General features: G+C 45.2%; 1 protein-coding gene across 1 annotated transcript in view; it reads right to left on the bottom strand.

The window, feature by feature from the left end:
- The window catches only part of ITIH5 (inter-alpha-trypsin inhibitor heavy chain 5), a 78,192-nt gene that overhangs the window by 35,436 nt on the left and 26,891 nt on the right, over positions 1-15,865 (bottom strand). Inside the window, exon 5 of the mRNA XM_019460532.2 lies at positions 15,353-15,603. Within this exon, the coding sequence (XP_019316077.2) occupies positions 15,353-15,603 (251 nt within the window). The remainder of the gene's footprint in view (positions 1-15,352; positions 15,604-15,865) is intronic.

Below are 15,865 nucleotides of genomic sequence, written 5' to 3'. Positions count from 1 at the left end.
TAGCAATGGAAATTCAAATTTTTTAGCTCTGCGTGCACCGAGGGGAACATAAAAATAAAATGGAGAATATAGGAACATCAGTGTACGTGGAGACTTCATCCGGATACTGAATCAAAGCCAGGCTCACAACCGCTGCAAAGCATCTGATTGTTTTTTTTAAATCTATTCAAGTTGATACCCTAGAGTGAGCTGACCAGCCATCTCCCATCGCTAATTAACAAACTAAAAAAGGAAACAAGGCATAATTTGCCCATGGTAATTTGTATTTAAAAATAAACTTCCTTCTGCTAAGCGTTTATTAGACATTTAAGTCAAAGGAAGTTTAAACATTTCCTGCAACAGAACAGAACGTTATTTTTCAGGAACAGTTTAGGTGTAACTTGAACAGGAACCACTGGGAAGAACTGATTCTTGTATTATTTGCACCCATCAAGGGCAGGAGTTTCGGGTGTGACCAGAAAGGCAGCAAATAGGAGATTTCATTCTTACAGGAGGCAGTTGTAGGAAAGACACGCTTCCAACAGTCCTGCTCATCTGCAGAAGGAGCTGGAAACGTCAACCGCGCATTTCCAGTTCACCAACACGGTCCAAGGCACCTGAGCACCACTAAAGACGAGGAAGGAAACAAAGGCTGCAAATGGAAAAGGTCCTTGACACGGAAGGAAAACGCACGCTCTTCAGAGTGGATCTCACATTGGTGATCACTGGTAAAGCACCAAGAGTGAGAGGCCTGGTAACACAGCTGAGCACTTGGAATCCTGAACGGGTCAGAAGGACCTGCTTCTGATACTGGCTCTACCTCTTATGACCCATGAGACTTTGGGCAAGTCACTGAGCCTTGGTGATCGCGTCCGCAAAATGGATTCATGGTCTACCAAACACACACTATTGAAAAGATTAAGTGATGTAATAGAGAGCAGTCCTTCCTTAGCCCCACCCTTATCCACATTCCAAGATCCCAGGGGATGCCTGAAACCTTGGATAGTACTGAACCCTGTATACACTATGCTTTTTTTCCTGTACATACATACCTACGATCAAGTTTAATTTATAAATCAGGCACAGTAAGTGACTGACAACAATAGCAAATAATAGAACAGTTACAGCAATAGCCTGTAATAAAAGCTACGTGAATGTGGGTCTCTCTCTCTCTCTCTCTCAAAGCATCTTCTGGGGCTGCACTCTTCTTCTTGGGATGATGTGGGATGATTAAGCGCCTCCATGATGAGATGAAGCGAGGTGAACGACACAGGCACGTGACCTAGCGCGAGGCCAGTCCTGACCTTCTGACCACATGTCGGAAGGAGAAGCATCTGCTTTCAGGACCGTGGGTGACTGTGGATAACCGTGACTGAGGGAAACGAAATCGTGGAGAAGGGAGGGGGGCTACTGTACTTAGACCCTTCTGACTCATGGTAAGCAGTCATGCTCGCTAATGTTATTATAAGCCTTAAAAATACACAAAACAGAATAAGGGAACTAAATGCAAGACAATACAACAGATTGAACTTGGGATACTGCGTGCAACAAAAAGGAGAGAGCCGCTGTGATTTACAACATCTCACAGTCATTCTGAGTGGAAACAGAAGACACAGAAAGAGGATACTCTCCACGCTTCCATCTACGTAAAGCTCAAGACCAGCACAGTGTGTCCGCGGCAACTGACGCGGGACAGTGGTTAAGAATGGTCGATACCCCTGGGGGACAAGCACCTACGGGGAAAGAGTGCGGGAAATCCTTTGCGGTGGTGAAAATACTCTATGTCTTGGCCCGGAAGTAGTTGTAGTACGGGTGTACACACATGTGAAGATTCACCCCTGAGATTTATACGCTTTGCTCTACGTGTAACCCCAATTTAAAAAAACCCAAACCCGCTGGGAGTTGGGTAGCAGAATAGACTGAACAAGCATTCCCTAGCATGGAGCGGAACGGCATCACTGGCCAAACGGACCCTATCTGTTCTTCTCCTTAGGATAAGTCTGTTAGTGTAGGCATTTATATGGGGATTAGGTGTATTCAGAGTAATTCCAGCTGGCAGAATTAGGACCGGGGCAGGGTTGCTGGGAAGCAGGCTCTGCGCAGTATGAGGAAGCTCTAGGAAAGATGCCCCGCGGGCAGAGGAGGCAGCTTTCACAGCCCATCTCACTGGAAGGGTTCCCGCAAACCCTGCATGCATCAACCACCCGCAGGGACCGGGCAGCGCAGTGCTCATGACACGGCCTGGGGCAGCAGCATCACCGGTGAACTTGCCAGAAACACAAACTCTCGGGCCCATCTGGAGACTCTCAATCAGAAACTCTGGAGGTGGGACCCAGAAAGCTGTATTTTCAGAAGCCTGGCAGGTGACTCTGTTCCCGCACAGAGACAATGGTCACGTGCCTTTTGGTGTATGTAATTGGGCGGCGTTAGATTATCTCCAACTTTCAAATTCTACATTAGAATTGACCCTCGTTATCCTACCAGCATGTACCTACTTTTCCTCGCTTCAAATCTCTCTCACTCCGATGCTCCTTACAATGCTCTGAATTAATACCATTCATGGTTGAACGAAAGCACTGAGGATTCAAAAGTATAATTTCTCCCTTCATAATTCATTTGACTAGGCTCTTTGATAGAAGCCATGAGAAAGATAGTGTATTATTATTTTGGTTTCTTAATGACCTCCGATGTTTGTTAGTTCGTGATGAAAATTCATGAGATTCCTCTAAATGGGCTTATTTTTTATGCCCCAAGAGTGGGTTGATTCCCACTTTGGTCACTCACCACGAAACCTAACTCCCGAGGCTGATTTCCACCCATTGAGTATCAGACAGTCCATGTGACCCAATGAATTTTCCACTAACTATCAAAATTTAAAAAAAAAAAGGAAAGTTTGCTGGGAAAAATTCCAGAGCAACAACTCTAGGAAATAAAGTCGTCTTTTTTATTAGAGAAGCGAAAAGCCTTTTAATCAATGAGGTTAATATAGGCTGCCCCACAGTGACTGACCAACATCCCAAACCAGAGCACCGCTGAGATTTTCCTTATGTGCATTGTGGCCCGTACTGCTGACGGCCACAAAACAGCTCCCGAGCACAATGAGCTTTATGAGCAGGGCCCTGGGCGGTCACGGCATGTGCTCTAAAGATAATGAAGAATACAAGGGAAGAGGCTGGGAGCAGACCAAAAGAGTGAGACTCTGACCTACTTTTCTAATGAGAACCCACATGTCTTTTCCTCCTCTTGGTTTTCTCTCCTTCGTGCCCACTTGGTTGGGGGGAGAGAATGTAGCGCGATGACCGCTCTGATTTGGACGAAGCCGGGTCTCCTAATGGCATCTTCCCGTTTCAATACAAGCATCAGAGCTCGTGAGCGAGGCGGCCTTCTGTGGCCCACCGGGGCCTCCAGTACCTCCCCGGGAAGGTTCACTGACCACTCCTTCTCCACCCACTCTTCCGCCACCCGCAGGTCACCAGTGTCCCCGGGACGTGCTCTTTTTTCCAGACCCCGGTATTTTCGAACAAGATGCATGTTCTTTTAGAAGCCACATACTACTGAGGAAAGTGGACTCTAGGGTCTGACAGACTCCTGGCGACTGACTTGAAGCTCTGAGCCTCAGCTCTACCTCCGTTTGACGTGAGTAAATCCACATCATAGCATCGTTGTCGGAACTAAGTGAGATCACATATATAAGGCACCAAGCACGGTGCCTGGCACATAGTAGGTACTCAATACGTATCAGCCTCCAGCCTCTGCCCCTTTCTGAAGTAGCTTCTTATACTCTCTGTCTGGGATGAAAGGCAACTCATGAGGAAAAAAAAAATACTCTTTTTAACACACAGTTTACGTTTTTGCGGTGACAGGCTTCTCCACACAACTGAGAGCTTAGTAAAAACGAAATAATCATTATTTGGAGCAGAAAAGAGAAATCATAATGAACGTTCATAATAGGGAGCTCAAGAATGTCTGGAGACAGAACAATCTTTATAAAGCATAAGGGAGCCGGTAGTTTCCCAAGAGCCCCCTGAAATTATACACAGAATTTGGCATGAAAGTATACATGGATGGATTTTTTCTGGACACAGGGCCCAAAGCCTTCTTTCGCGAGACTCTCCAAGGAGTCTACGTAAGGTTAAGAATCATACACGCAAGGGCCATTAAGTAGTCCTCCTGCTGATTCTAGCTTGTAAGGACAAAGCACTTCATACATTTTAGAGAATGAAACGGATGTTCTCCGTTTTGTCCCGGAGCATGGATGTTATTCACAAATAAACATTCTCCTCCCAGACAACCACACGGGGAAAAACGGAAGTCAGTTGCTATGTAAAATGTCTAAAGGTGCAAAGATTTAGGAGCAAAGAACCACAGTCAAGGACATCAGCTGAAAGCCATGCCCGTTTGGGTCAGCGGGCAGAGGGGTTTCCTGCCTCTTTCCTGTGGCCCGCGGGCTTGCTACTGAGAAACACGGCAGACACCTGGTGCTTTAGGAAAGGATTTCCAAACAAACACCGCCTGCTCATTTCCCCCCGGGGAAAGGGCTAAACTATCTACACTTGTTATTGTAACCTGCTCACCTGGACCCCAGTGGGGAGATTTCTTCAACAGAGGGCAGTCCAAAATATTGTGACTAATTGGGCAACCACCCTTTGATGGTAGCAATACAGACAAAATTCAAGAAAGCTGGCGGAGCATTCGGAGAGAAGGTGATGAGGTTGTAAGGCCCAGCACGCTGGCCAGAGTTCATAATGCTGCACCACGTGGCTGAGGACAGTCAATCTTAAAAGAGTTCTCACCACAAGAAAAAAAAACTCCTTAAGTGGGTGGTGATGGACGCCAACTAGAGTTATTGCCGTGATCACTTTGCAACATGTACAGATATAGAATCATCACGCTGTACGCCTGAAACTAATATAATGTTGTGTGTGAATTACACCTCAATTAAAAATACATATTGGCGAGGTCTCGGGGAGAAAAGCGGTAAAGTTGCGTTGATCAAGATGCGTAGGAATTTGGTTCAATGCCTTCATAAGTCCCCTATTATCATTTTCTTATGGGAAGGGAGTTTTGTCCCCTATCCTGATAATAGGTATTTTATACCCTTTTGGAAAACAGCATCATATAGACATGACGGCAACATGCAACATAAAATACTAATGCAAATTTATAGTTGGAAGAGTTCAAATTCAACTCCATTGCTTGACATTTGAGTGGCACTTGCCCAAATTTCTTAGAAAATTTGCCTTCTTCACTACTTCCCCGACGCTCTTTCTTCCTAAAATAGTACATTCCTGAGCCTCAGTTTTCCCCGTGTGACTGACTTCCTCAGAGAAACGACATGGGAAACAAGTCAACTACCTCACACATTCTACACGCAGTTAGCCCGCAAAGCATGTGTTATCTCTTCCTGGTATCGTTTTGTGTCCATGGAAGGCCTCAAACACCAGCCACGCTAAGTATAGATGGAAAGCCTACCAAAAGCGGTGCCATAGCAACAAAGATCCAGAGATTTCTGTTAAATCCCTCTACACTGTTCTCTTGCACACAGGAGGAACACGGCCCAATCACTGGGAAAGCCTTCATGGCATCTCCTAGATTCAACCTGACAAAAGGGTTGTTATTATTCAAAATTGACAACTCTATATACCATTAGGGTGACTCCTACCCAAAACAAACAAACAAACAAACAAACAAACAAACAAACAAACAAACAGAAAATAACAAGTGCTGGTGAGGATGTGGAAAAATCGGAACACTTGTGCACCATGACTGGGACTGCAAAATGGCATAGCCCTATGGAAGACAGCATGGAGGTGCCTCAAAAAATTAAAACTAGAAATACAATACAGTCCAGTAATTCCACTTTGGGGTATCTACCCAATAAAAATGAAAGCAGGATCTCGAAGATCCTGTACGCTATGTTTATAGCAGCACTATTCACATTAACGAAGAGTGGAATCAACCCAGGGACCTCCAACAAAACGTGGTCTGTATACACAATGGAATATTTTTCAGACATGGAAAGGAAGGAAATCCTATTTTTGTCACAATACGGATGAACCTGGAGGACATCACATAAGTAAAATAAGCCAGGCACAAAAAGACAAATACGGACTGTGTGATGCCACTACATGAGGTATCTAAGATTGGCCAAACTCCCAGAGACGGAAAGGAGAATGGTAGTTTCCAGGGATTTGGGGCACGGCGGGGCAGGAGGTGGGCAATGGGGAGATGCTGTTGAATGGATATAGAGTTTCAGTTTGGGAAGCTAAAAACGTTCTGGAGATTGGCTGCACAGCAATGTCAGTAAATTCAACACCGCTCAACTGTTCGCCTGGAAATGGTGAAGATGGTGAATTTAACGTGCGCTTGTTACCACAATTGAAACTTTCTTAAGTTTTAAAAATTACCAGCTGTAAGTTCGGCAAGGGCCGTGACAACGTCTTAGACATTTCTAGGTTCCGGGCATCTGGCACAGCTGCCAGGAACACGGTGAGAACTCAGGACAGGCTTGTGGAACATTTAACACGGAGACGGCTCAACATATCGGCACGTGGTTGCGCAGACGAAAAGGGGAGATGTTCAAGAAATCCATCGTGGGAGCGTTCTGGTGGGTGGGGCAGGTGCTCTCAGTAACCCAGGTCCCACGCCACAGGCACATCTCTGGCTTCAGCCACAGCTAGAGCGGACAGTGCCTACGCCTGGACCACATTCCACCTCACACACCGGAGAAGAAGGAAGAAGGAAGAAGGAAGAAGGAAGAAGGAAGAAGGAAGAAGGAAGAAGAAGGAAGGAGGAAGAAGAAGGAAGGAGGAAGAAGGAAGGAGGAAGAAGAAGGAAGAAGGAAGAGAGAGAGTGAGGCATCCCTGAGAAGAGCAGACTGGTCACCAATGTCAAGTGAAAGAGAGAAGGCCACCTCCTAGGTCTCTCTGAGCCATCCTGCTCACAGCTGGCCAGTGTCAGAACAAACAAGAGAACACGGTTCTCATATCAGCATTAAATACAAAACAAAAGAAAAGAAAACAAACCAAAACAAAACCAACTAAGGAGCCAAATGATTCATACCTGAATCATTGCTGCGCTGAACAATGCTGGAAACCCTCACATAACAACCAGATTATTATTTCCTGGCAAGTGTACACAGCCCAAACAGGGCCATTCCCTTCCAGCTGTAGAACAGAGACTAGATCCCGGAGAAGAACACGGAGAGCAGGGCAGCTGGAACCAGGGGTGAACCATCAGTCACGACGCAGTGACTGGGTTCGCAAATAAAAACACGGGATTCCCAGTTAAATCTGAATCGCAGGTAAACAAAAGGTATTTTAGTGTAAGTATGTTCCAGAGATGGCACGGGACATACTTGTCTACCTGAAACTCAAATTTAACTGAGCATCCTAGCTTTTCTCTGGGAACTCAGGAAGAGGAGAACAGCCGTGTATTTGCAACCAGTCTTCTGGAACCAAATTCTTTCCCCTAATCCCCACCCATGCACAGAAAATAAGAGGTGCGCCTAAGTTCTGGCAAAATTACCCAACTTAAACCAAGAAGGTGTTGAAAACCTAGCGGCACCTTCACTGCCAACAGTTATTTGTTCCTGAGTTCACTGAGCAGATACTTCCTGAGCACCCGCTCCACGGCAGGCACCACACTGGGTGCCTAGAATACAATCCTAAGAGAGCCTGCACAGCAGAAGACAGAGTCCTGAGGCTAACAGACCAAACAGAGAAAAAGATAAATGGGATTTTTTGACAGATTCAATCAACCCCTTATTGGGTGTTTACTGATCTACAAGACGCTGTGAGAGTCTCCGGTCGGAGGTCACTCGATCTTGCAGGACGTAACCTCAAAGCCTGCTGCGGGCCAACCTCCCGTCCACACCCACACACACAGAAAAGGCGATGAGGCTCGTTTCAAGTGGTTCTCTTCTTTCTAACTAAGTTTCCCCGGTTCTTAGGCTTATTTGAGGGTCAAAATTTTATCGGATGCTTCTCACGTGGGAGGACGGGATTAAGAAGCAGGCTGTCCGGAAGCGGAGTTCCACTGAGCCCTACCATCTGTCTTCCGGGACACAGAAAGGGTGCACAGCCAAACGCTGGAGGGCACAGCAGACCCTGATGCCCAGGACACTGGAGCGAGGTAGGATTCTAACAGGTAAAGTCAACCAAACATAGAATGAACCTTTCTGAAGTGCACGATTCACTGGCGTTTGGCACATTTACAATGTACTACCCAGTTCCAAAACGCTTTCATCATCCCCAAAGAAGCTCTGTAACCACTAAAGCAGTCACTCTCCCTCCGTCCCTTCCTCCCCAGACCCTGGCAATCATCAACACGCTTTCTGTCTCTCTGGATTTATCTATTCTGGATGTTTCATATAAGTGGAATCATATGGCACATGACCTTTTGAGTCTGGCTTCTTTCACTTGGCATAATGTTGTCAAGGTTCATCCATGTTGTATTTTATCCCTTACATGGCTGAACAATATCCCATCGTATGGCCATAACCAGATGCCGACCATCCATTCACCTATTGATGGACATTTAGATTGTTCGCACATTTTTGCTACTGTGAATAGCGGTGCTATTCACATACAAGTATTTGAATACTAGTTCTCAATTCTTTCGTATATACATCTCGAGAAACTGCTAGATCTTAAGGTAATCCTCTGTTTAACTTTCTGACGAACAATCGAATAGCTTTCCACAATGGTTACACCATTTACATTCCCACCTGCAATGCACAAGGGTCTCCACATCTCTGCCAAAAGTTGTTGTTTTCCATTTTTGTTTCTTTGTATTATTACAGCCATCCTAATGGGCGTGAAGTGCTATTTCATTGTGGTTTTGATTTGCATTTCACTACCGACTAATGGTCGGGAATGTCTTTTCATGTGCTTCTTGGCCATCTACGTGTCTGCTTTGGAGAAATGTCTATTCAAAACATTTGCCCATATCTGAATTGGGTTGTTTATCTCCTTTTGATTGAGTGGTAAGAATTCTTTACATATTCTGGACACTGGATGCTTAGACATATGATTTGCAAATATTTTCCCCCATTCCGTAGGTTGTCTTTTCAGAACGTACTTTCACAGCACAACCCTGGTACTGTAACTTTCTTCTGTGCTCTTGAGTATGGAGCACCAACGATGATGAACCAGATACTGGAAGAAAATGAAGATAGTTATGTTGGTCTCTTAGCTTCTGAAACTAAAATTTCCTTTTAATGTCAGATCAGGGTGACATCACATGAGTCCGCCAGTTTTGGCAAAGATGAGGAGTTGGGATTACTTAGGAACTCCAGCTGGGAGGCTTGGAAACAGAGTCAGCAGCCCACGATCCCAGTTTTAGGGAACAAAGAGGTAGGAATTAAGCCAAATAACACTTGAAAACAAGCTTTCACCCCTGGTGACTCTAATTTAACTGGCCTGGCTAATCTACAAAAGCTCCCGGTTGATCCTAATGTGCAGCACAACCTGATGTTCGGGACCCACTGGGCCAGGAAAGGAGCTGTGGGAGACAGGAAGGCTGAAGGTGGACATGCTTCGAAAGGTAGGAGCCTCTGCTCTCACTGTGGTGTGGGGAAGAATGGGGAAGAGCAGAAGAGATCTAGGAAGCCACAGTAGGAACCAAGGAAAGGAGAGAAGCTCTTTTGACTCCCCCCCCACCCCTGCCCACCAATGCACTGAATGATCACGTTTGTCTTTTCCAAGAGAAGATAGGCTACCCAGTTTAATAAGCTCAAGACTATACTAGAAAGACTGCACCAACCCAATGGCTTGTTGGTACTTTTCCATTTCCAACTATGTTGATGAGCAGAAGAAACTGCTTATGGAAAGAGGTTATTTTCCACCAACTGTGTGAGTAATCCTATGTTGGCCTGTATCCAACAGTAAAAACATGTTAGTGGAAAAGAGGGACGATGCACATTTTAATAAGGGTCAAAAGTCAGAGTGTGCTGAGGGTCCCGTGAAAGTACAAGAACAATCTTACTTATTTTCAAAGGTGTTTCTGTAGGTCAAGATCTTGACCAAGCGAATGTCCCTAAAGTCTGCTAGTAAGTTCAAAGTAAGGGTTCCTAACATTTGCAGAGCATCAAAATCACCTGGGCTGCTTCTGAAAGTACAGCTGTCTGAAGACACACAGCACGTAGATTAGCGGCTGCCTGGGGCTGGGGTGGAAACAGGGAGTGACTGCAGATACGTGGATCTTTCTGGGTGAAAGAAGTGTTCTAAAATTGGATGGTGGTGATGGTTGCACAACTCTGCAAAAACTAAAAATCTACGAGTCGTACATTTACAATGACCAAATTTTATGCTATATAAACTAAAACCTCAATGAGACTGCTTGTTAAAAAAGTAAACAAGATAAAGGGGAAACCATGGAAGTCATAGAACCAGACCCGTTCCGTGGTAGAAACATACACAGCCTCATTCTTAAGCTTTACAACTAAACGAACACGTTAAAAGCACTCATATGCTGTTTGGCTTCTCGTATAAATTTGTAAAGCTACCACACCCAGAAATCCAGCCACCTAGGGCTTTCCCTGGTAAATTCTGATTCAGGTGCTTGAGGCAGGGCTCAGTCATCTCTATGTTTTTTGGGTTTTTTTTAACCTCTCCAGGTGATTAAAGGGTAGAGCCAGGTTTGAGGGTCATTGACGTAAAGCAAAAGGGAATAAAACAGGCAAGCTACCCTATTTCTCACTTTGTTTATCTCATTCTGTTTTACTCCCCACTATCAGGGATCTTATCATAAATAAAAATTTTCTGCAAAAAAAAAAAAATTGGAATCATGGAAAGGGCAGTAATTTAGGTGCCATGGGACAATAGGAAGTTTGGGTTTTAACACAGAAAGTGAAATGACCAGCCTCGAACAAGCCACATACACAGAATATCCATCTTGGCGTGTGCCTTTGGAACATCACACATCCCATCATGCTCTAGGAGAAGTTTCAGTTTCAAAGACTCTGTCCCACTGAGCTCATAAACCATCAAAATATTTTAGGGGAGGAGAAACTGCGGGTGGGAGGCATAAGAGAGGAAGTCTTGTCTTTCACTGTAAACCAATTTATAATCTTTTAGACTTTGAACCACATACAGGAGTTCACTCTACTTTAATAATCCAGTAAGTATGATGCCTTGCCTTCCAAATTACATCTCACAAGATTCGTTTTTACACTGAGAAGGAACACTAGCTATGGGCCCAATCCTGACATACCTGATATATGAGACAATGAAACCGAGGCCAAGATAGGTTGTACTGCTTTGAGCCTTTCTTTTTCTTCTTACATAACTAGGGAGACATCTGGAATTTGAGCTCAGACCCTCAGTATTTTGCCATTTCTATTTACTAAGGAGGCAGTGCAGTTCAGAGGGCAAGGGCATGAAGTTGGGAGTCAGCTCTATGCCTAGAGATTCTGTTTCTAACAGTAATTAAATGAGTCCTTGTTCGTATTATAAACTCTGTAAGCCTTTTTCAGAAATAAAATGGGATAAAAAATACAACACAAGAGGGTTGTTGTGAAGGTTGAATGAGATAGCGCACGCAAGTGCTGAGTCGAGGATCAAGCACGCAGTCATCCCAATCCAGAAGTGCATCCCCAAGGATGCAAACGGGTCCAGTGGTCACAGATTTGCTTTGAGAAATTCCAGAAGTCTGATCTCTTCACGGCAGCCAGATCTATCAGAGGAATGTACTGGCTCGGGTCCACATTCACACAGCTACAGCTCATGTTCTGGGGCAAGCCCAATTCTAGTTTGATCTCTACCCTGGATTTCTTTGGGTAACACGCAATAAGGTCCAGACAAACATCACAACATCCTGTGCATTTCCATGTCGGGGCCGCCATTTTGCAGGGACAGTAACAGCTGAGCTCGGAAGGATGGGAACGAGGAGCCAAAAGGGAACTGGTCCACTGCACCTGGCTTGGATACGTGCTTGTGAAATCTCCATGCTTTGGAAGGCAAAATATCCGCTTCGGTACAAAAAGCTAGGAAAACAACTTTCTTAAAAATAAACAGGTCCCAAGAGATCACTGGTCTGGAAAAACTCCTCTGAGGTTCTCACAGGCCCAGAATATAAACAGTAAGCAACTTTCTTGACTAACAATCCTAATCCATATGGCCTCCACAGATAACACACGCATGCCACAAATCACACACTAAAGAGTCACAGCGGTTCTGGAAATTCGGCAAAGTGCACACATTTCATTACCGCAGCAGGACTACCCCAGCATCTCCAACGAGCCCCTCCACAGGGTGGCTCCGCCCTCTCTGAGATCCCAGCAACTCCTAAAGAATTTTCCTTCTCCTGAAAACATACCTCCTTCACACAGCAGTACATAGGAGAATTTCCCTGTAAGTTATGATTAGGAAAAAATGAAATTTTAAAACATTCTTTACTAGCTTCGGTATATATTCGTTCTTCTTTCCTCACTGGCAAGCACTTAATTAGCTATCTACAGTTTAAAAGGCATTGAGTTAAGTACCATAAGGAGACAAAGTAATCAGACACAGGACTGCCTTCCAAAACACTTATGAGCTAACAGGGGATGTGAGATCTGCACAGAAAAAAGCAAATATAAGGTGATGATGATGATAATAATAATAAAACTTCATTATTAAGCCCTTACTAGGGGCCACGCGCATCACACGCACAAACCCTTCCCAATGACCCTATGAAATAGTTACTGTCCCCGCTCTGCAGATGTGCAAGCTGAGTCTCACAGGGCCTAGGCAATTTTGTTCAAGGTTGTAGTTAATAGCCGAAGTGAAATCAACTGTTACGAACGCACACGGCGGCCGGTATGACCTAAGAATGGCGAATTATATATCGTACCATTTCTGCAGGTCAGAAACCTCGACGGTTATTGTTTCCAATGAGATCTAGATCGAGAGTGTCAAAATCCGGGCTGGGAACGAACACGTAACAAAAGACCCCCGGGGAACCGGGACATACTCCAGTCTTCGAGACGCAACTACTTGTCTGTGGACCGTCGTGAACCGAACTGCAGGCCGGGAGAGGAAAGCAATGTCCCGTACGGCGAACTCTTGAGCACACCAGCTCCGGGTCCTGACTGTCTTCACGTTATGTTACGTGACAACCTTCTTCTCTTCCCCTTGTCAAGTCGCGTCTCTACTTTCCTTCCAAGCTCATTCCTACATATTCTTGCCACAGTTGCCTTCTTGGGATCCTCTGGACTCTCCCTGCAGCTACACGGGCACAGTTCAGATTCTGCATATTCACTGACCGGTCAGCATTTTCCGGGCCTCAACGTCACAAATACTGAAATCTAGAGATTCCCAGCCCCGTGCAGCTTTCTGGCACATCTGCCTCGTTATCTGACTTGACACGAAGGCTTACTGGTCTGCTTACGGCACAGCCCAACACAGGTGAACATTTAGGGGCTCCTGGGTGGTTCCGTCGGTTAAGCATTCACCTCTTGGTTTCGGCTCAGGTCACGATCTCAACGGTTTGTGGGATTGAGCCCCACATCAGGCGCTGCGCTCACAGCATGGAGCCTGCTGGGGATTCTCTCTCTCTCCCCCTCTCTCGCCCCCTCCCTGGCTCACGTGTGCACAGATGCACATGCGTTCTCTGTCTCTCTCTCTCTCTCTCAAAAACAAACATTTAAGACAAAAAGAGGTATAATGGGGTGCCTGGGTGGCTCAGCCGGTTAAGCGTCCGACTTCGGCTCAGGTCATGATCTCACGGTTCATGGGTTCGAGTCCCACGTCAGGCTCTGTGCTGACAGCTCAGAGCCCGGAGCTTGCTTCAGATTCTGTGTCCCCCTCTCTCTCTGCCCCTCCCCTACTCTCTCTCTCTCTCTCTCTCAGAAGTAAATAAACATTCAAAAAATTTAAATAAAAATAAATACATAAGTAAAAATAAAACAAAAAGTGGTATAAGAAAAACAAGTGAACATTTACATATAAACTATCAGCTGAAACTGCTGTAATTTATATTATACTGAATTTATCATTATCATTTCAACAAACAGAGTGCTATTTTAAAAATCAGATTTTGAGAAAAACCTAAACTAAGAAGTCCAGGTTATGAACCAAAATGCCCATGCCCTCAATCAAATGTATAGTACAGAGTTTCCACTACTTAATTTTAGAAAGAATCTCACACGTTGTTGAAACGTTTATGTTAGTGTTATAGGTTTAATGTTTCAAAAATGGATTTTTAGAAAAATAACCATGGAATCCCTCATCCTCTAGTATAAAATGATTACTTTATATAACTTTCTAGCCTTTTGTCCACGTCACATTTAACATAATTTTTAAATTAGAATTAGTTAAAAATTAATTTTAATTAATGTTTATTTTTGAGAGACAGAAAGCATGAGCTGGGGAGGAGCAGAGAGAGGGAGACACAGAATCTGAAGCAGGCTCCAGGCTCTGAGCTGTCAGCACAGGGCCTGATGTAGGGCTCGAACCCACAAACTGTGAGACCATGACCTGAGCCAAAGTTGGACACTCAGCTGACTGAACTACCCAGGCGTCCCTCATTTAACATTATAGAATGTGTACAAATGCGTCTTTTTCCCCCCAATCACATGCTGAATTGTTTTCATAACCATATTTTACTAATCACGTTTGTATGGTTGAATATTTAGGATGATAGAACATTTTTGTTCTACTACAAATGTTATCAAATAGGGTTATGCAAAGGGACACCCGGGTGGCTCATCAGTTAAGCGACTGACTTCAGCTCAGGTCATGATCTCACGGTTCGTGGGTTCAAACCCCACGTCGGGCTCTGTGCTGACAGCTCAGAGCCTGGAGCCTGCTTCGGATTCTGTGTCTCCCTCTCTGTCTGCCCCTCCCCCACTCACTCTGTCTCTCTCTCAAAAATAAATAAATGTTAAAAAAATAAGGAAAATAAACAGGGTTATGCATGTAACATCCCCAATATTTTAGATGCTTCACTTGGGTTAGATGTCCAGAAGTGAGGATTACTGTATCAAATGATTTAAACTTCTTTAAGTCTCCTGATAGAACCCTGGTTTAGGAAAAAAAAAAAATACTCTACAAGGGGGCGCCTGGGTGGCTCAACTGATTAAGTGTCCGACTCCTGATTTGGACTCAGGTCACGATTTTGTGATCGGGCTCTGCACTGACAGCACAGAGTCTACTTGGGATTTTTTTCTCTCCCTCTCTCTCTGACCCTCCCCTGCTTGCACACACGCTCTCTCTTTCTCCCAAAACAAATAAATTAAAAAACCCGTACAGGGCATTGCCTTTGCTTCGCTGTCGTCTTTCAGATTCCCACAAACTCTCAGAGCCTTTGTTGAAGGGGAGCTGTTTTATAGGCTTCTGCAAAGCCAACACCCGCCCCAAGCCAGCACCGAAGATCCGGCAACCGCACTCACCTTCCCCCCTCACGCTGCCCTTCTGCCTACTGTGCTGTAACCGCAGCACCTCCAGCGATGTGATGCCGGACCTCTCCAGAACATTCACTTCCACCGTCAGCCTCCCCACCAGCTGCTGGGGCCGCACGCTAATAACATGCTCATACTTCCCTAGCCGCCTCTGCAAGAGTTCTTCGTAACTGAGGAGGAAGGCAGCTTTGTCCTTGCTGGGGATCACGACAGAGGCTCTGAACGTTTCAGTCCCCTTTTCCCTGTTAGAAAGAGAAAAAGGAAAACCTGTTTCCCTCAAGTCCCTTCAGGGCACTGGCCGCTGTCCCAAGAGAGTCCTTGGGAAGAAAAACGACACGTTAGTTTTGGGAGGGGAAGCCAAAGGCCTGAACTAGATCAAGGAATACTAAAGAGACAGAATTCCAGACTGCTGAATGTCCTTACCTCTCCCCAAGTCACGCCCAAGGGGCAGACAGGAAAGGGCATTTTGAAATAGGTGGCCTGCTGGAAAACACAGCTTTGGGG

Source organism: Panthera pardus, unplaced genomic scaffold (assembly GCF_024362965.1).
Source record: "Panthera pardus isolate Hobbes unplaced genomic scaffold, ASM2436296v1 HiC_scaffold_6, whole genome shotgun sequence".
Classification (NCBI taxonomy): domain Eukaryota; kingdom Metazoa; phylum Chordata; class Mammalia; order Carnivora; family Felidae; genus Panthera; species Panthera pardus.
This window is presented reverse-complemented; position numbering and strand designations above follow the sequence as displayed.